The following is a 21,580-nucleotide window of genomic DNA, read 5'->3' on the forward strand; positions in this document are numbered from 1 at the left end:
AGAAAGGAAGGGAGGAAGAGAAAGGAAGGGAGGAAGAGAAAGGAAGGAAAGAAGAAAGAGAAAGGAAGGAAAGAAGGAAGAGAAAGGAAGGAAGGGAGGGAAAGAGGAAGGGAGGAAAAAAGGAAGGAAGGTTATCTACCTGTAGACAAATGACTAAACCACTACTGAAGTATCTCCAAGCGTTTTATGGACAGCCACGCAGTCCATGCCAACCAGCCTCAGATAGGGAGGGGAAAGTTCCAATTAACCCATGCACCTCACAGTTTATGTACAACAATGAGCCATCTTCCAAGTGGTCCAGAAACCTGGCTCCAGGTGGAAGGGACTAGAAGTCAATCAGAAAGCAGACTTATTTTTTAATCAACTTATAAAACAGCCTTTTGGAAAACATTTCCAATTTTATTAATGGCAATTTCTAATGCAGATCAAATAATAGAAGAATATGGCAGTTTTTATTTTCTCCAGCATCTAGACCCAGGCTCCAAGTTTTAGAATCAATAACATTTCTTTTTCTGTACCTTCTCAGCCCACAATTTATTATCTGCAAAAAAAAAAAATTGAAACTAAATATTTGCTTTCAACCCATACATCTTAGCATTCTGCCTTCCCCCTTTCTTCATCCCTACTGGATCTGTTATTCACCTACATGAAGAAGTCTTCCAATCCCCTCTAGCCCTCAGGACTTTCCCATCTTTCCTCCTCTGACTTCATTTACCTCTCTCAGTCCAAGAGTTGGCCATTTCAACCCACACTGTCCTCTGCTTTTGAATTCCTTGCCCCTTTTTCCTCTCCTGACTCTTGCCAATGCTCAGCTACTAGTTTTTCCTTCGTCCCACTCTTTAGCTGCTGAGGTCTCACAACTGTGCTGAGTATATTATATGTTCATGCTTTCCATCCTCAACCGGGTCTCACTGCTGCAAGACCATCCATTTATTACTTCTACATTAACTCCCCATCTCTCTCGAGGGACAATATTTCAAAGCTCTTCCTTCCTCAAGAATCCCAACACCTCCCCCTCAATACTTCCCCTCTCTCTGTCTCTCTCTGCCTTCACTCAACATGAACTCCCTCTTCTCCCATTTCCTTCATCAAAAAATCCTTGGCATCATCTCCCATTCTCCCCTCCTACTCTGACACTAGAGGGGCCCCTTTTCCTTGTCCAGGGTAAGTCCACTACAGGAACATCCAATCCCATCTTCTCCAGCAGATAAACTGCCACCAATCGGGACATGCCAGAATACTTTGCATTTAATACTAGAGACTGTAGGGAATCACAAACTCCTTGATGGGAAAAAGTTATAGCTGATCCTGATGTTAATAGGGAGTCACTGGAGGGATTGAGGGTGAGGAGGTAACATGCTTATACTTGTGTTTTAGAAATATCAATTGGCAGTTGTACCAGAGATGGACTGGAAAAGGAGGAAAGGACAGATTAGAGGGAAGAAGACCAATTGGGACACTATCCCGTTGTTGTCCAACAAGATACTCCCAGGGGTTCCCTACTCTGTCCTATGCCTAGCTGCCCTGCCCCCTGCCTAGGATGTTCTCCCTCCTCATCTCCACATCTTCCCATACTTCAAGGATTTCATCAAAGCAAGTACTCCCTCCACTCACATACACTCCAACCCTCTCTACCACTTAATAAATGATCCTCAAGAGTTGTCAAAGCTGAAAGTTTCATCACAGTCACCAACTTTGGAAGACTTCAAAACTCTTGTCAGTGCAGTGACCACTTATGACTTCAGTCCATCAATCAATAAGCATTTATTAAGCACATACATACATACATACACACACACACACACACACACACACACACACACACACCTGGGTGGCGGAGATAGACATCTATATTGTCCACAACAATATGGCATCCCAATCCAACAGGCCCTTCATCCCTCCCAATTTCTTCCCCATCTGAATTATTTAATCCATACTCTCTACTCCCCAAAGAGAAAAGCAGGACACAGCAGCAGTAACCAAGCAAAAAGGAGGGATGGGATGGTCTGGGAGAGGTCCCTGGCAAGATACACAGGCAAAGTCCTATGAGAATTCAATCCCTGGCTTCCTTTAAGTCCCAAATGAAGTTTTCTTCATTCTTAATTCTAGCGCCTTCTCTCTCTTATTTATTTCCTATTTATTTTGAATGTAGCTTATTGGTACATACTTGTTTAATTGTTGTCTCCCTCATTAGATTGTAAGTTCCTTGAGGACAGGGACTATCATTTCCCTCTTTTTGTATTCTCAGTGCCCTTCAGAAAGTCAGTACTTAATAAATGTTTACTAACAAGAGGGGCTCCACTCCTGAGAGGCAGTCGGTCAATGGAAATAATGCTGCCTTTTGAGCCCAGTTACAGAATGGTAGCTACCTGTCATTTGTAGAAACACAAGCCACATGACTGAAGCTTCTCTGGACACATTTCAGTCAATCTCTGTAACAAAGGGCTAGATTAGGAGATGAGAGAACCGGGTTGTAGCTGAGCCCCAGGGCTAGCCTTGGGCAAAATGTTCTTGGGAGTTTAGCAAACCCCAGTCTTCTATTATCTTGCTGTCCTCCCATTGCAATCAAAAAGTGACCACAGCAGCAGCTCGTCTGAGACACTAAGGCAGAGAGAGACCCAGAGAATTTGGCCCTTTGAAAACCAGACACTAGGGCAAACAGAAGCCATGGTAAATAGTCCACATTTCTACATCACTTTACGCTTTTAAAAGTACTTTCCTTTCCCATACCAGTCCTGTGAAATAGGTAGCAGTGCCTGGCATACATAGATACTTAATAAATGCCTACTGACCCACCTACTTGACTGGTATTATGCCCAGTTTACAGATGGGGAAGATGGTCTCCCAACTTGGCTGGGCCTCGACTCAGGTATTTTGGGTCCACAAGAAGGTTTTTCCCCAATTCTGCCACACTGAGTACACCAAGGCCCAGGCCCATCTACCATTGGGGTTTTTTTAAAGGTCCATAAATATTACCATCAGTCTTGTATAAGGAGCTGAGGTGGTTAAGCTGCCATTAAAGCCTCCATCCACCCTCCCATATCACAAAAATGCTGGCACTGAAGGGAAGAATTGGATACCCAGACCCAGATGAGCAAGGAAGACTCTATGGTCCCAACTAATTCTTCTGTCCTGACATCATGGATTATCTCCCACTGACCACCTTAAAGAACCCACCTGGTCCTCTTAAGCCCCAACTCCCTGATCACCCACCCAAAGAAAATATCACAAGATTTAGGCCCTAGAAATATGGGCATTACTTCTCCTGCTGGGTTCACAGCCAAGCTCCCACACACTCTGCAATCTGCTCATCCAGCAGAGCCACCGGTATTTCCTTCATCCCCAGGTTCCTCAGACTGAGGCACGAAGGGACCTCAGTGGCCTTGTACTCAAACAATCTGAGTCAGTCATGAGCCTTTAGTAAGCTCCTACTGTGTGGCAAGCACTCCGCTCAATTCTGGGAATTTGAAGAAAGACAAAAGCATGGTCCCTGCAAGCAAGAGAGGGAGGAGAGGGGAGAGAATATGGGGAAAGGCTTCCTGGGGAAGGCAAAGGTTGAGCTGACTTTCGAAGGAAGCTGGAGATGTTGGGAGGCCCCTGGCAAGGAGAGAGGGCATTCTAGTCATAGGGGACAACCAGGGCGAAGGCATACACGATACAGGAAATCGTGTGTAATATTCAAGGAACAAGAGGAAGGCCAATGTCACAAGATCACCAAATGCAGACAAAGGGTTTAAAGAGCAAAAGAAAAAAGAAAAATAAGACGGCATAGGTAGGAAGGGGACCGGAATATGTGCCAGAGGAGGTAGACCTGCGTTCAAATCCTACCTCAGGCATTCACTTAGCTAAGCGACTCTGAACAAAGTCACTTCCCTTTCCAGCCTCAGTTCCCTATCTGTGTCTCTCATCTAATTTCTCAAAGCTGTAAACCCCTGAGGGCAGAGACTGTCTTTTGCCTCTTTGTATCCCCAGCACTTAGCACAGTGCCTGGAACATGGCAGGCGTTTAATAAAAGTTTACGGAGTGAAATGAAATAATGTATTTATATAAAGTGATTTGCAAACCTTAAGGTGCTTTATCACTATTGTTACTATTACAAATTGGATGAGCACGGCAAAAGTCAATGTGGGCATTAACCCTTTTCCCAGACTAGCTAGAAGTCCCTATCACCTTAAAGCTGGCAGGCTCCCTAGCAAGGATAAAGAGGCTCACCTGCCCAGAACACATTCTTGCCAATCTGCCCCTCCCCCAGGAGGCACAGGAGTCAGCTCCAGATTACTCAGGACTTCACAAACCAGCTTGTGGTTTACTCTGGCCTCTTCCTCCTCCTCCCCCTTCTCCTCCCTTGGTCTAACTGACTTCTAGCTGTGCTACCAGCCTGGGATAAGTGCACAAGAGAGATAGGAAACTCAATCCAACCTGCCTGGCTGCATATTGTGGCTATTTTTTTTTTTTATAAAAATGTTGAAGAGTTGTAATTGTGATTATACTGATGTTTGGACATTACTGTGGATTTAGTTTTCTATGTAGTTTCTGTTCCCCCTTCACACAAATACATAAAAACCAGCTTTTTAAAATTTTTATTTAAAAAATAAATGCTTTAAAGATTAAAGCAAATAATTCATCTCACTTTATGCCATATGCCTATAATTCATTCTTGTTAAGTGACTATAGGTTAATGATGCATGGATATTTTGAATTTTTCTAAATTTGGACTTTTGGTTTCTTCATTATGGGAACTCCCTCTGTGGAAACTACCCCCACTGATAGAGATTACCAATTGATCTATGCCTTATAAGAGGAATAAAATTTACCTGGGGCACTGATTAGTTAAATGATTTAGGATTATAAGAATATAGATTTAAGGCTGAAAAGGACCTTAAAGGCCACCTATTCTGACCCTGTTTATACAGATAAGGCAACTCAGACGAAAAAATATAAAGTGACTTGCCCATAGCAACATATCCAGGGCTCTGATCCCAAGGCTAACTCTCCTCTATTATGTCACTGTTTTCGTAGTGGATCAAGGACTGACCTCAAAGCCAGAAAAACCTGAGTTCTAGTCATGCCTATGACAAGTATTGGCTGCAAAACCCTTGGGCAAGTCATAACCTCTCAACACAGGAAGCATTTCCCCAAGATTACAAATTGAAAGAAGGTGCTGACCTAGATTAGGAGAGGGAGTTTTTTAACCAGGGGAGTTCCCTCCACTAGTGAAATCACCTGGTTTGGTCCTATAGTGAAGCTCGATAGCTTATATGGCCTTAATACAGCCTTCTACCCCACCAAAAATTTACATTTTGACCAATCATCTACACCTAGGGATATGGATCCTCTTAAGTTAAAGGGCTAATTCCTTCTTTTCTATATTCATTCATTCATCACAGTATTTCACTGGTTCATAGGATTCAGAACTAGACACTCATCTAATTGAACCCATTCATTTCAGAGATGAGAAAACTGAAGGAACAGTGCGATAGCTATGTAGTGTCCGAGCCGAAAACTGAAGACAGGTTTTCTAGATCTAAATCCAGTGCTCTTTCCATTATACCTAGGGACCATGGAGGTCCTCCATATTCAAAGGTGGAGAGACCTGGTCCTTAGAGGCCCCCTCGGGTTTAATCTGGGTAAATCTGCCACACTGATCTTGGTCTAAATCTAAAGATTTAGAGACAGCAGAGTTCAGAGAGGTAAGAAAAGTAGGTGGCTACATGGAAGCCATCCTTAGGACAAGCTTATGTTATTGGGACATTTTATATTTTGAAAAAAGGGGTTGGAGAACCAGTTGCTAGGCACAGGCTCAGACATTAGGCCAGAGTCATCACAATAAGAACCTAGGTACCACCCCCCCAAAAGCAAAAACAGAATACATCTTCCTACCCTAGTTTATTACTTGACAATCTCCAAGGCCCATTTACATACGTACATTACTAATTTATGCTCACAGATGTCTTATGAAGAGCAGATGTGACCAAAGACAAGTCATTTCACTTTCTGTGAGCCTGTTTCCTCATTTGTAAAATGAGAGGGTCAGACAAGATGGCCTCTATGGTCCCTTTCAGCTATGTTATCCTCATTTTTTTTCTTGGAGAGGGGAAGTTAGGGCAATTGGGGTTAAGTGATTTACCCAAGGTCACATGGTTAGTAAGTGTTAAGTGTCTGAGACCAGATTTGAACTCAGGTCCTGATTTCACATTCACTGCACCACCTAGCTGCCCCTATCCTCATTTTTTAGGTAAGGAAACTGAGGCTCAGGTTAAGAGACTTGCCCAAGGTCATAGGACTAGTCATCGGTAGAACTAGAATTCAGGGCTTCTGATGACTGACTACAACTTGCTTCTTTCTCAATATAACAAGTAGTTTGCTATCCAAGAACAATGCAGTTTTGTGAGTGCTCCATTGTCATAGGATTTAGAGGTAAAGGGGACCTTAAAGATTATTCAATCTGATTGAATAATTGGAAATCGAGGAGATGTCTATCAATTGGGGAATAGCTAAACAAGCTATAGTATGTGATTGTAATGGAGTATCATTGCGCTGTAAGAAATGACAAGTAGGCTGGTTAAAAAAAAAAAAAACAACCACCTGGACTTACATGAACTGATGCAAAGTGAAGGGAACAGAACCCAGAGAACATTATACACAGTAATAGCAAAATTGTTCTGCAAAGAATTGTGAATGATGTAGCGATTCTCAGCAATACATTTTGTTCCAAGAAAATCCCAAAGGACTGATGAAATGTTTCCAGAGAAAGAACTGATATTGTTTGTTTAACATCCACTTTTGTAAGATTGAGTCCCAAATTCTTTCCCCTTCCTTCTCTCCCCCTACCCAAGACAGCATGCAATCTGATATAGGTTATACATGTATAATCATATTAAACATGTTTTCACATCAGTCACGATGTGAAAGGAGAACTGATATTATTTGAATACAGACGGAAGCATGCTGTTTTTCACTTTCATTCTCTTTTGAGTTTTTTTTTTTTTTGGTACAAAATGACTAATATGGAAATGTACATGATTGCACACATATAACCTATATCTAATTGCTTACTGCTCAGGAAGAGGGGAGCAGAGGAAGGGATAGAATTCGGAACTCAAAAGCTTTTTTAAAATGTTATTTTAAAAAAACCTTGTTTTAATATGTAATTGGGAGAAAAATTATATATATATTAAAGAATATTCAACCTGAACAAGTTATGGTACATGCTTATGATGGAGTACTACTGAGATATAAAAAATGACAAGCAGGTTTGATTCAGAAAAAGCTAGGAAGACTTATACCAAACTGATGCAAAGTGAAGGGAGTAGAACCAGATCATTGTTCACGGTAGCAACAGTACTGTACAAAGATCATGTGTAAATGACTGTGATAAATACAGTGACCCAAGAATTCTGAAGAACTCATAACGAAAAATATTATCCACCTCCAGAGAAAAAATTGGTGAATTCTGAGTGCAAATTAAAACATTTTTTTTTGCTTTCTTTATTTTTCTTGCTTTTTCTTTTGCAACATGGCTGGAAATATTTTTTGTATGAATTCATTAAAAATTGAGATCATATTACTTGCCTTCTCAATGAATGGGGGAGGGGTTGAAGGAAGAGAGAGAATTTTGAACTCAAAACTTTTAAAAATGAATGTTAAAAATAAATTATTGGCAGATTTTAAAAAAGAATATTCAGTCTAATCCTTTATTTTATACATGAGGAAACTGAGGCCCAGAGAGATTAAAAAGATTTGATCAATGACATACAGCTTTATGTAAACTGAGATTTGAATCTGAGTCTTTTGACTCTTAATACAAGCAAGTTTAATAGGTGAGGATAGCACTTTGCAGACTGCTAAACATTGTAAAATTGAGTTACTATAAATGTCATTATAAATATAATATCACAAATTTAAGTATCCTTCTGCATACCTTGGCTTCCCACCTGTTGGAATCTGAATACTAGGGACAGATGGTATATAAAAAAATTCTCACCAAAGACTCTAGTAGGTATCAATAGACATAAAACCCAAGGCAGGACAGGACAAGATAGAAAAAGCAATTTAAAAATTCTCTTTCATTGTCCTCACTTCCCTCCTAGAGAAGTGGTGGACTATGGATGCAGAATGAGGCATACACCATCAGATAGTTTTGTTCCACTGATTTTCTTTTTCTTTTTGGTGGTCTCAGAGTCCAGAAAACCTGAGTTCCAATTATGTCTCTGACATATACAGACTATGTGACCCTCAACAAGTCACTTAACCACTCATTGCATCTTGGGTCATCTCCAGTCATTCTGATGAATATCTGGCCACTGGACCCAGATGGCTCTGAAGGAGAAAGGGAAGCTGGTGACCTTGCACAGCCCTCCCTCACTCAAATCAAAGAAAACTACAAGTCATGTCATCATCTCCCTGATGTCCTGGTCTTCTTGGAGAAGGACAAACACAAGCAAGCCCCAGGCAACTCTGTAAAGGCTGTCAGCTGCAGAAACATTGCCAATATGCATCAGTAGAGGTTTTCCCACCTACCAGTTCCCTACACTAAGGAACTCACAGGTCCAACAACTCTCCCCGCCCCCACCACCAAAAAAAAAAAAGAAAGAAAGGTGGAAAGGATTAGAGGAAAGACTATAATGTAAAAATCAAGGACAGGAGCTAAACTTTAAAATATCAACATAAAATAAAAAGTGTCCAAGAACACCAATGTACCTAAACCCTGTATAACAGAATATATCCTGTCCATGTCCCAGGTCCTGCAATGCCTTCCCCTATCCCTTGGCATCACAAAAGCTAGCTGCTCTATTTTAAGGACGTATAGGCAAATACAGGCAAAAAACATAAAGGTGTCAGACTAGATAATTCCAAATGTCCCTTGCATCTCTGAATCCACAAACCTATAAATCTCACACTGCCCCAAGTATGTTTTTGCTTACAAAACCTATTAGTCACTCTTGGCTATGACACCCATTAAATCAGCCAGACAGTCATAGCCCCACCCTTCCATGGAAACCTTTGACCACAACATCATCATTATTCTGTATTCCTCACTCTCCAGACTGGGGATGATGAAAGAAAGGGAGGGCACCTGCTGCTCCAAGGGCTATTGGAAGGCAGGAAGCACCTGCCTGGATATAGCTGCCCCTCATCTAGGAAGAGCTAAGCACATCTGAAATGAGGTTGGAAAGAAATCTAAGACAAGCTCATTAATGGATTAAATTGTACATTAGCCTCACAAATCAAGAAAAGCTTCAGTCACCAAAAACTCTCTCCAGGGGGAAGCTTTTCACAGCAGCCACCTATACTCACCAGAGCATGGCCACCTGTACTCACTCACCAGAGCATCCTCTTATCCAATCCATTTCCCATCATTCGCCCTTAATCACAGACAGGGTTTGAGTTTTCATGGCTCAAGCTTGTATTAAGACTTGTGGGACATCCTGTATACTCAGTTTATCTACAAATTTCTATAAACGCCCCCCCCCCCCCAAAAGGGCAGAAAAATTAGCAGTGGTGCAAACCACCCAAAAAAGAGGGCCCAAGTTCACTCTGGACAACTTCTCTGAACATCAGTTTACTCATCCGTAAAATAAAGGGTCTGGCCCAGATTACCTGTAGGATTCCTTCCCAAGATGTCATTGGGTCACAGATTTAGAGTCAGAAGGGATAGAGACCAGTAGTTCGACCTCCTCATTTTATAGTTGAGGAAACAGGTGTCCAGACAAGTTAACTTGTCTAAGGTCACACAGCTGTTGGGGCAGGGTTTGAACCCAGGTCTAGCTAATGCTCCTTCTAAACCAGAGGTTCTTAACCCGGGTTCTTAGATAGATTTTTAGGTTTCCTTTGCAATACTATGTATTTTATTTTATGCACTTAAAACCATGATTCTGAAGAGTCCATAGACTTGACCAGACTGACTCAAAAAAGGGTCTACAACGCCATAGTGAAGAGACCCTGCTCCAGGTCAATGATCCTCTACTTCTTTCATTCCCTCCTAATTTGCACGGCTGTTATGACATTAACCCATCTCAAAGCAACACAGGCCTGAGCTCAGATCGCCACATCTGTGTGGACTAACTTCAAGCTTAGATTTGCTCTTCAGTTATGTCTGACTCTCCATGACCCCATTTGAGGTTTTCTTGGTAGATACTGGAGTGCTTTGACATTTCCCTCTCTAGCTCATTTTACAGATGAGGAAACTGAGGCATGGGATGACATGGTTTGCTACACTAGCACAACAGCTAGTATGTATCTAAGGCTGGATTTGAACTCAGGTCTTCCTGACTCCAGGCCCAGCTCTATCTACTGGGCCTCCAAGCTGCCTAGATCTGGGGCACAGAAACAAAAGCCACCAGAGTATATCAGCAAATTGTTCCCTCAACACTCACATCCTAGTTACAAATGTACCAATCAGAACAAATGAAGAACCCAGAGATTTCCTTCTCTTTTAGTTTACATTTGACTTCTAGATCAGGCTTAAAGCTAGAAGTGGCTTGGAAATCATCTACTCTCTTCTCTCCCCATTTTACAGATGAGAAAACAGACCTAAAGAGAGGAAGCGATCTGCCCAGAGTCACAAAAGCTAGTCAGTCCAACTATTTTCTCTGTTAAAGCTTTGGTTCTCCTTGCTGAGAGATACTGGATTGTTTTATGGGGTTTAGGTTGTTCCCCACAAAAGCATCATTTGAATTCTGCCACAAACCAAAACAGATTGTTCAAATTTTGCAATAGATGAAAAAAAAACCCAACCACTATCTAAAAAGGAGTAGGGACCCACTGGTAGCCATGAAGAAAATGAACCTGTTTACTAACTAGTTCTAAAATTCTTGTGGGATTTACCCTTCACTTGGCACACGGCAGGCTTTTAGTAAGAACTTTTTGACTTGACAAAATGTAAATCAAGTTTACCCTTTAGAATTTTTCCCAGCCAAAAGACCTAGCCTTGCTAAATAACTTTCTGTACCATTCAAAAGACTTATATGTCACCCACATGCGAAGGAAGGGTATGCAATTTGCCAGTTCTGCCCTTTTCTCTCCACAGCCAGACTGAATAAACATGAAACAGTCTCAAGTATACAAAAAAATTTAAAATGAACACCGCAAAATATATATAATTGACTTAAAGCTTGTCATTTTCTGTTCAATAATTCAACAAAATTGTATCAAGTGTCCATGTGTGAGGGTCCTATCCAAAGGGCTGGAAATACAGAGGTAGGTCAATCACAAGTATTTATTAAGCCTGTACTGTGCCCTAACACCATGCTAGGCACTGGAGAGGTCGGTTCTCTACTCTCAAGGAGCCTTATAGAGCTTGTTAGAACCAGTCTCTAATCTGGGTGGGAAGGGGACTTCCCGGGCCCCAAATGCTCCTGGACTGTTCCCCTCCAGATCCATCAGGCTTGGATCTAGGTGATTTAGTGCAGACCTTTGAGAACATGGGCTTGACTGGCCCAGTTCCAATAGTGAAAAACAGGGTATGAACAAGGAACCAGGGTCAGCTCAGTTGTTTGAACCCAATTGTTTCAGGTAGTTACTTGCCAATGACCCAACAATCATCTCACGACCACTAAAATCAAATAACGGATGGAAAAAAGAAGTCCCGTGGAAACCCTTTCTCAGAAGAGGGGAAGGGGACATAGAAACCCCTACCTCAAGCTCGGTTTCCCGCCTGTTGATGTCATCTGTGGACTGGTTTAGTTTCTCCAGTTCCCCCTGGGGAAAGAAGGAAACAGTTTAAAGCCGGGACTCCTAACCAGAGGGGTCTGCAAACCTGGATGGGGGTCGGGGAATATTACCTCTCTATCTTCACTAATCTCTAACTGGAATTTAGCATTTCCTTCAGTAATTTAAAAACATTCTTCCAAGAAAGGGATCACAGCTCTCACCTGACTCAAAATAAACATGACTGGAAAAAAGGTTAAGAACACCTGATTTAAAGATTTATAGGCGTTTTCTGTTTGTTTTTTAGAGTAAATCGTATATTACCTGGAAGCAGACACAAAGAGAACAAAAATAGAAAAGAGAGAATTATTAATCCTGACAGGCATCCCAAAGAAAATAGCTCAGGCTGTGGCTGGAATGTTAACTAGAAACAGAAACATGAATAAACTTTCTCATGTTTTAAAAACCTTTTCACGAAAGGGGTCTCTGGTTAAGGAGGAAGTGGGAGATTGTGAAACCACAGAGAGAGACACAGAGAGATACAGAGACAGAGAGAGACAGAGACAGAGAGACAGAGAGAGAGAAAATACATGTAAGATTTTAAGACAGTCTTTTTCTCTGGTAATTTCACCTTTCTCTTTGCTTGCAATGCAAAGCCTTATTCCAGGAATCTGACTTCAGAGAAGCAGAATCTGCTACCTGGCACTGATATGTGCCTCGGCACTAAGGGTTGACTGTCTATCTTTTTAACAAGGTAAGACAGGAAGCCTAGAGGTCCAAAAATAAATCGAGGTCAAGAATCTACCCAGCTCACAAAACTGTAAGTCAAAGGCCTGACTTCTGACAATAGCTCAGAAGGAGCTGAGGGCTTTTTTCTTCTTAGTTAATGAATGCATTAAAAACAGCAACAACAATACTGCCAGCTAGCTAGCTGATCTTCCTAGTTCTTTTTAAAATGGCTAACTTTTATTGAGGCCCTGTTCCCTCCACTGAAAATTGGGATTTGTAAAAGGGAGAGTTAAAGTTGTAAGATCTGTGCTCAGGAAACAAAGAACCTGGCTCTGAAAAGCCAGGGCTGGGGGGAGCTGCTTTCAAGGGGTCTAAATTGAATATTTTCATTCAAAAGCCTCATTCTCGATTTCCCACCTGACCTTTATCTTGTTAATCGGTTCCAACAATTCATTCAAACCCCATCCAAAGAGTTAAATGATCTTTTAATTGATTTGCGAACTGAAAAAAACCAATTAGGGCTCAGAAAAATTGCATAAGAGCTTTTAAGCAATAGAAAAATGACCCTGGGGTGGAGGGAGAGGCAAGATCTTGGGAAAAAAAATAATTTATTGTATTGTGTTTATGAGTTAGGAGGTTCTAGGGAGGGGGAAGGCGAGTTCTCAAGGCCAGATCTCTGAATTCTGCCCTTGCAGGGTTTTTTAACTTGTTTTTAGGAGTCAGAAGACAGAAAGCCTCCCTCGCCCCATATTTCAGCAGTACGGCTTTAAATCCTTTCTGTCCCTGCTACCTATTCGCTGACCACTGCCCCAACTACAAGGGGAAAAAACCAGGGTTTGCTGTGAGGACTCAGGCCAAGGGGCTGGTTTGCAGCGGGAGCCCCACCAAAATGACAATGAAACCACGTTAGCTAACAATGAATTAGAGGAAAGGGAAGACTTTTCTACGGAGATGCCCCGGTGACTCATCCCACCTGGGGCCGGGGCACCTGCAGCCTCTGCTACGGAAAGCCGAGGTCCCGGGCAGACTGTCCCGGAGGGAGATCTGCTCCCACTGGGACTGATGCCCACGAGGGTGGGGGCAGACCCTAGTCACGGGACGAGTCCTCTCCGTGCACGAGAAAGGGAAGGAGCTAGGACGTTTTGCAATTTCGTGGCCGGACCCAGAGATGAAGGGCTACAACCAGGCACGGACCCAAGGCGTGGAGGGAGGAATTAAATCTCCCACCGCCGGGCCGGTGCTGGGCCGGGAGCCTCCCACTCGTCCCCCTTTTGTCCTTTGTTGTCCGTCTCCCTCTGAACCGCTAGTCATTGCCACCCCCAGATGCTACTGGAGGAGGCTGCAAACTGGAGCCCACGAGCAGTGCGGCGTGGGTGCGGCAGGCGAAGTTGGGGTGGGGGAATCACCAAGAAAAGGGTGTCCGGACCCCTTCCACCTCACCTCTGTCAGCCTGGTCTCTCCAAACCCCAGCCTCGCCCCAAAAGCAGCCCCCTCCCTTGCCTGCAGTCCACGCGGGGGAGGGAGTGGTTCAGGGTGGGGGGTATCAGTTGGGTCTGGATGGGGATGTACAAACCCTGACAGCTTGGCATGGGGGTGGGGCGCTGCAGCCCCAGTCCCGCAGCCTGCATAGACACTACCCAGAAGGTTCCGCTTCCGCCCCCCACCTCGTACCTGGATACGGGGGTCCACCTCCTCCTCTTCTTCCTCCTGTTCCATCATCTCGGGCTCCATCTCTTCCTCGTCCTCGTCCCCCGTGGGTGGCGGCGGCGGCTGAGAGACGTCGCCCAGCCGCTCCTCCGGCCGGCCCCGCTTCAGCGCCGTGTCCATGCGGGCAGCTTGGGGTGCAGCGCGGCCTCGAGCAGGGAGCCCTCGGGAGCTCTGAGCGCCTCTGGAGCGGCAGCGATGCGGAGCCTGCCCGCCCGGCCGCGGCCCTGCGCACTTGACCGCTGCGGAGACCCGAGACCCCCGGCGGCGGCTAGGAACGCAGGCGGCGGGACGTCCAGAGACGGGATGTCCAGCCGGCCCCGGGCGGGCTAGTCTTCCCCTCGGGCCGGGCCGCTGCCGCTGGAAGGGGGAGGAGGAAACATGGACGCCCGCCCCTTCTGCCGATGCTGTCTGTCAGCGCAGCATCCCTGGCCCCTCCCTCCTCCTGGGCAGCCCTGCCTCCTCCCACTCTCCTTCCCTTCTCTCGGGACCTCCGGGACCTCCCGAACCCCCCACCAGTCCACCCTGGCCTGGCCGGACCCACGGACCGCCAGCCACCCCAAGGAACGCTGGCCTTCCCGGGCGGGGCTCCCGGCAGCTAATGAGGGAGCAGGGGCTGTAATTGTGCTTTAATTGTTAATTCTGTATTGACAATTCAGCTGGCAATCACCGCCAAGTAATGAGCAATTAGCAAAGCCTCGTGGTTGAGACCAGATTTGCTTGGTTATATGATAGGTAACTATATAGTTATTTATATATTTATACTTATAAATATATGGTTACATATAAAACTACCTATGTAGTTATATATACACTATATAAATAACCATAGTTATAAAGTAGTTATGTAATCATATACAACTAAATTTATGATAGTTACATATACATATAAATAACTATATTGTTATAAATATGTTCTATATAGTATATAAAAAACTATGTAATTACATGCTGCATATATAGTTATATACTATGTATAACTGTAACTGTATAACTGCATATAGTTATAAAGATATACTATAAATATATAGTTGTATATGCTACATATAACTAGATTATGTGTGCATATGTTTATATATGTGTATATTTGTGCATACATATGTAAACCTAAAAGCATTTTTCGAGAGGGGAGAATCTGATTGTCTCCCTATTCACCCTTGGTTAATATGGCAGTAATGATGGACTCAAAGGTTCCTGAGACTAGAAATCCAAACATCTGATTTCTAATCCAGCTCCTGTCTCTGGAGGTTCATAAAATTTAGAACCAGGAGGAGGCTTGGGGATCCATCCTAGAGTCCAAGGAGTGAGGGTTGGGAGATGGGGATGTTTCTGAACTTGGGGGAATCCCATCTTTATTTTCACTAGTCTCCAACTGAAATTCAGCATTTCCTCCGACTATTTAAAAAATATGATTCTAAGAAGGGGTCCATAGACTTTTTCAGATTGTCAAAGCAGCAAATGAATCAATATCAATATGAATCAATAAACATTTATGCTTGAAGAGCCTGCTATGTGTGAGGCACTCATTGCTAAGCCCAGAGGATACCAAAAAGACACACCACCAAAATGGTTAAGAAGCCTTGATATAGTCCATCCATGCCAGGTGCTGGGGACACAAACCACAGGCTCCTAGATCAGACTTGGAAAGGCCCTCAGAGGCCTAACCTCATTTTACAGAGAAGGAAACTGAGACCCAGTTTGTAAATGCTTTACAAACCTTATATAAATGCAACCTGTTATTGTTGGGTCACTCAGGAGGGCTCTGTGGCCTCTGTGACTTAATAGCCTTTCCACACCTACTCCTAAAACGTATGCCCTCAGGCATCTCCCCTTCTGCACTGAATACATTTTTACAATTGAGAAAACTAGGCCCAGAAGAGTGAAGTGACTTAGCCCATTCAAATATCTGTAACTTCCTCATTCAACCTACTGAATGGTTTGGACCAAAAGGTCTGAAAGGTTCTTTCTCACTGTCTCTGAGCCTGGGATGCAGGCTCCCTGCTGTGAGTCTATGGCCTTCACTCACCTTCTCCAATCAGCCCCTTGCCAGACTTCAGTTAGACTTTGTGAATATCTCAGGATGCCCAGGCCAGCTTCCTGATGCAAAGGGGCAAAAGCAGGGATGTTCTGGTAAATGTTTAACACCTGGCTCTCCTGTGGGGGAGGAAATGTGTGTAGATAGACACAATTTTAAGTTTAATTTGCATCATTAACATTTTTTCCATCATTTTCTCGAGTCTAGACAATCAGCAAATCAATATATCAAGCCCTAACTTGTAGTTGGCCGATGTTCAAAGTGTAAAGGCTCACACTGAAAATTTAACAATTGGCTCTTGCCTACTGGTACCAGCTGGTTCCGGCATACCACTGGGTGAAAGCAATGCTTACCACCTGCATTCCCCAGAAGGAAATCTACTTCTCCTTTTCAGTGAACCATGCTGGCTATATATATACACATACACATACACACACACACACATACACACATATATGTTCTCTGGAATTTCCCCAGAAAGGAGAAGTGAAAGGGGGGGGGGGGGAACACCTCTGACTGAGGTCACATTAAGAAGAGGAGTAATCTTACAAGCCTACTGTGATTTTTTTTTTCAGTTTTTGTAAATCTCATTCTGTGAAGTACAATCTGATCATTAAATCTTAAGCTATCAATCAACAAGCATTTATCAAAGTGCCTACTACACTGTTGAACACCGTGCTAGGTTGGGGGATACAAGTATAAAGAATGAAACAATCTCTATTCCCACGAATCACCCAAAGCTGTCTGTGTGGGAAAAATGTGCCAGAGGATGATCAGCCAGCTGGCCAAGCAGAGGCAGAAAGAGGAGGCACTAATGGCTTTACACCGGGTTGCTCACAGACTCTAAAGTTCCAAATTCTTGTACTCAGCACTGGATTCAGGAGGGGCAGGGAAGCCAGAGATACTGTCTTACCTTCACTAGGAGATTCCTACCTGTGCATAAAAATTACTATTATAGTGAAAATGGTAATGAGATTGATGTAATACTTTCAGGTGTGCAAAGTGCTATCTATGATCTCATTTGATCTTCACAACAAGCCTGTGAGGTGAGTGTTATTACTTATGCCATTTTACAGATGAGGAAACCAAGGCTTCAAGAGATTAGTCTACTTGTCCAGGGTCACACAGCCAAAGGCAAGCTCCTACCTCAGGTCTTTCTAACTTCAATTCCCTAACTCTATCCACTCTGCCACCTAACCTAGGACCTTCTATCCATCCATCTGTCCGTCTATATCTCTGTGTATAATTATTTCTGTCTTTCTATCTATATTTCTCTCTCTACCTACTTATCCCTCTGTCTGTCTGTCTGTCTGCCTGCCTGTTTATATCTATCTCTATATATCTACTTACCTACCTACTTATCTATCTGTATCTGTCTGTCTGCCTTTCTATATCTCTCTGTCTACCTATCTTACCTACCAACTAATCTGTCAATATCTCGCTATCTATCTGTCCATCTATATCGATCTGTATCTATCTAGCTGCTTATCTGTCTGTCAGTCTATCTCTATGCACCTACTTATCTATTATCATCACGGAGAATTCATGAGAGCTAGCTAGAGCACAGGCGGTGCACAGGTGGGTGACTCTGTGCTCAGGGTTTTTGGCTTTGGGGGATTATGGGGTGGGGAGAGGCCTTAGCTGTCTTCCTGGGCACACTGCCTTTGTGGTCAGCTCTCTGGAGAGACTGACCTGTGCCTTAGAGTACAACTCATTGTACTCCAGAGAAATGTTCCTGAAAATCCAGGCACAAATTAAATTCCATTTTAAATGTTCTCCAAGAGCTTAGAATTCACTCCTACTCCTTTTTGAAGCAAATAATAACCCCCCCTTATGTGTGTGGTTTTTTTTTAATATTAGGATTTTCATGCACAATCAATCCCCAGTTTTCTCTTTTTTTCCACATTGTTACCTCTTTTTATTCCACTCTGCCTAATTATGGCTATACCTTTATCCCTGAAAGGTGGAAAGGGCCTTGGGCTTGGAGTCAGGAGGACCTGAGTTCAAATCTGTCCTCAGACACTAGCTGTGTGACCCTGGGCAAGTCATTTAACCCTCTTTGCCTGAGTTTCCTCATCTATAAAATTAACTTGGGAAGGAAGTGACAAACCACTCCAGTATTCTTGCCAAGAAAACCCCAAATAGGGTCACAGAGAGCCTGCATGATCCTGGGCATGTCACACTACCCTTTTGCCTCAGTTTCCTCATCTGTAAAATGGGCTGGGGAAGGAAATGGCCAACCGCTCCAGGATCTCTGCCAAGAAAACCCCAAAGAGCCTGATGCAGTTGAATGACAAACAACAAAGAGCAGTATGGTGGAAAGAGCCCTGGGCTTGAAGTCTGAAGAATCCTAGGTTTGAACCCTGCCTCTGTCATTACTATCTGGTTGAGTGTGGGCAAGTCCCTTCTCTCTGAGACTTCATTTCCTCAAGGACAGAGACACTGGAGTTAGGTCCTATCTTTCAGGCCAGGTATGTCTATAGGGAGGGAGAGAAGTCCAGAAGGACTTGAGCCAGATGAGCCAGAAGTATAATCAATGTGTACAATCCCCTTCTTCTGGCTTTATGCAACACAAAGCATGATTCTACTTTAAATCTTGTTAGAGGACCAAGGCTCACAGTTATTTCAGCTTTGCTTTTATGACATAGAGTTGTTCCATAATACTTCATGGACCCTTGATTTCATCAGTGTGGACGAATACACCATTGATGCAACTTCCTGCGATGCCTTAACATATTGTCTTTGGGGACAGCAGTGGCTGAGAAAACCATTATCTTAGAGTCAACCTAGTGAGGAACCACTACAAACTTAGCTGGAGTGCTCCTTGGGCCAGAATTGAGCCCAATTTGAAGCTCGCATTGCCCTGGCAAAGCCTTTGAGAAATCAAGATACATGAATGAAAAAAGCATTTAGACATTCTGTGTGCTGGGTACCACTCTAAATGCTGGGGATATAGATGCAAAAGTAAGACAGGAGCTACTGTCAAGGAGCTTACATTCTCATTGTCAGAGATGACACACAGGGAAGAGTAGTGACCAGGGAAGGGTGTTTTGACCTTAAGAATCAAAGGAATGGTGAATTGACCCATTTTTGCTGTTTTTGTTCAGCCATGTTCAACTCTTTGTGACCCCATTTGGAGTTTTCTTCACAAAGACACTGGAGGGGTTTGATATTTCCTTCTCCAGCTCATTTTATAGATGAAAAAAAAATGAGGCAAACATAGTTAAGTGACTTGCCCAGAATCACACAGCTAGAAAGTATCTGAGGCTGGATTTGAACTTATGAAGATGAGTTTTCCTGACGCCAGACCAGGTGCTCAATCCCCTTTGCCACCTACCTGTCCCAAGTTGACCCATAAGCCCGTCCATTGATCTGACCTTTCCAGAAGCATTTAATCAATCAACAAACATTTATTTAAGCCTATCATGTGTCAAACTCTTTACTAGGTTCTAGGGACACAAGTACAAAGAATGAAACAATCAATACTCACCATGAACTTATATTCTAATGGAGCAGACAAGAAGGACACTTAAAAATATATACAACATAATTACAAAATCCATAAACATGTGTATATGTATAGACAAACTAAGTATAAGGCAGTTTGGGACAGAGGCCACTAGTGTTTGGGGAGGTCAAGAAAGACCTTATGTAGAAAATGGCACCTGAGCAGGGTCTTCATGAGGGAGAAGAAAAGAGAATGAATTCCATGCATGGTGGGCAGCCAGTGCAAGATGGCCCAGCGATGGGAGGAGTGTTGGTATTGATTTGATTAGTGTACCCAAAGTAAGAGATGGAAAAGTGCAGGACACCTGTAGTAGTGAGACCAATCCAAAATGGCAGGATGGGAGGTGCAGTATGGTCTGCTCTGGGGCCTGTGGTCCCCAAGGTGAATCATCTCACCAAGCCCAGCTTGAGAGTCAGAAGCTGAGCCCAAGGCTGAGTAGATTCACTCCCCCAGGGACTTGGGGCATGGTTTCTGGAAGTATCAGAGAGCCACCTCTTTACCTGGATGAGACATGGGAGGAGGACTTTAGTGAAGGTCATTTGTTCATCTCTGTGATTCACTTGATGCCAATCCCTCGGTCACAGGCACAATCCGAAGTATAACATAGCTGTTACTAGAAGAGACAAAGCACTTTGTTATGACCCACTCCTGAAACCCACTGCAGTAAAACCAGGGGACCTCCTACAGCTGCTGTTATTTACAGTGAGGGAGGCTTCCTTTGGAACAACAAACAAGCCTTGCCTCTGGGTGTGGGACCCGTCCTGTTGGTGCCCAGGAGAGCAAATTGATAGCTAGCTGAAGCCCTGTGGAAAATCCTGAAAAATGATGCTTGGACACAGCATTTCTGGCACCTCCTGACATCCCAATTATTTTTGTAACTTCATTTCTGTTTGTTTCTGGGATAAGGACATTACACAGAAATAAGGTGTGTGTCCACTCCCTCCCTGGAGTCACAACTCATACTTGGCACCTCGAGAGCACCCGATGGCCATTTAAAATGAAGGATGAATTTGGCAGGAAGGAGACAGACAATATCTGGCCGGATGTGACCGTGTCTATGTTTTGATCTGTCTGCCCCGGTTGCTTACCAGCTTCAAGGTCCTTCTCCTGCTATGGCCCCCACAATGCCACAGCACCCTGAGGTTTTATAAGACAGGTTTCAATTTTGAGGCCCAAAACAAAGATTTTGGAAGAAGCCATTTTATTCTTTGATGACTGAACGCTAAACAGGATCTTAGCAGATTGGACAATTGGGATGCTGAAGGGTCTTGGGTCTATGCCATCTCCAGAAAGGTTGAAAGAACTAGGGAGATCACAAATCATAGATTATAGACTTAGAAGAGGCCAAATAATTCAACTCCCTAAATCTAATTATAAGCAAACCAAAGCCCAGAAGGTTAAGTGATTTGTCCAAGGTCACATAGGAAATCAACATCAAGAGGCAGAATTAGAAACCAGTTCCTTTGACTCTAGAACCAGAACTCTTTCCATTGGCTTAGCCAATCAATCGATTTAATCAATCAACAAATATTTCTCAAACCTGTACTGTGTTCCAGGCACTGTGCCATTCTCTAGGATACAGATACAATGAAAAGTAATAGGTAATTGTTTTATGGTGTTTTAAGGTTTGCAAAGTATTTTACAAATATCACCTCATTTGATGTTTACAACAACCCTGGAAGGAAGGAGCTATTATTACTTCCATTTGACAAGAAACTGAGGCAAACAGAGGTTAAGTGACTTGCCCAGGATCACACAGCTGGTAAATATCTCAGGTTACATTTGAACTCAGGTCTTCCTGATTCCTGGTCTAACAGGTTAGCTGTCTCAAATAATAAATACAATGAATCCAACCTACTCAAAAGGAACTCACTGTCTAATGAGGAAGACAATAGGTATATAAAGAAATAAATACAGCATAAATGTGAAGTGAATAAATGCAAATACATATATAA

The 21,580-nt window shown here is 43.3% G+C and overlaps 1 protein-coding gene across 4 annotated transcripts in view; it reads right to left on the reverse strand.

Moving 5' to 3' along the window:
* SH3BP5 (SH3 domain binding protein 5) overlaps positions 1-15,508 on the reverse strand; it is an 85,861-nt gene extending 70,353 nt beyond the window's left edge. The window contains exons 1-2 of one of the 4 annotated variants that reach the window (XM_069088408.1): positions 14,050-15,508; positions 11,638-11,700 (exon numbers count right to left, since the gene is read on the reverse strand). In XM_069088408.1, the coding sequence (XP_068944509.1) occupies positions 11,638-11,700; positions 14,050-14,205 (219 nt within the window). In that variant the 5' untranslated portion in view covers positions 14,206-15,508. The remainder of the gene's footprint in view (positions 1-11,637; positions 11,701-14,049) is intronic. The other 3 variants (XM_069088410.1, XM_069088406.1, XM_069088407.1) reach the window with 3 other exon arrangements.
* Positions 15,509-21,580: the final 6,072 nt, after the last annotated feature.

Source organism: Petaurus breviceps, unplaced genomic scaffold (assembly GCF_028583685.1).
Source record: "Petaurus breviceps papuanus isolate PSGF00001 unplaced genomic scaffold, PetGlider_PUasm1.0 185, whole genome shotgun sequence".
Taxonomy (NCBI): Eukaryota; Metazoa; Chordata; class Mammalia; order Diprotodontia; family Petauridae; genus Petaurus; species Petaurus breviceps.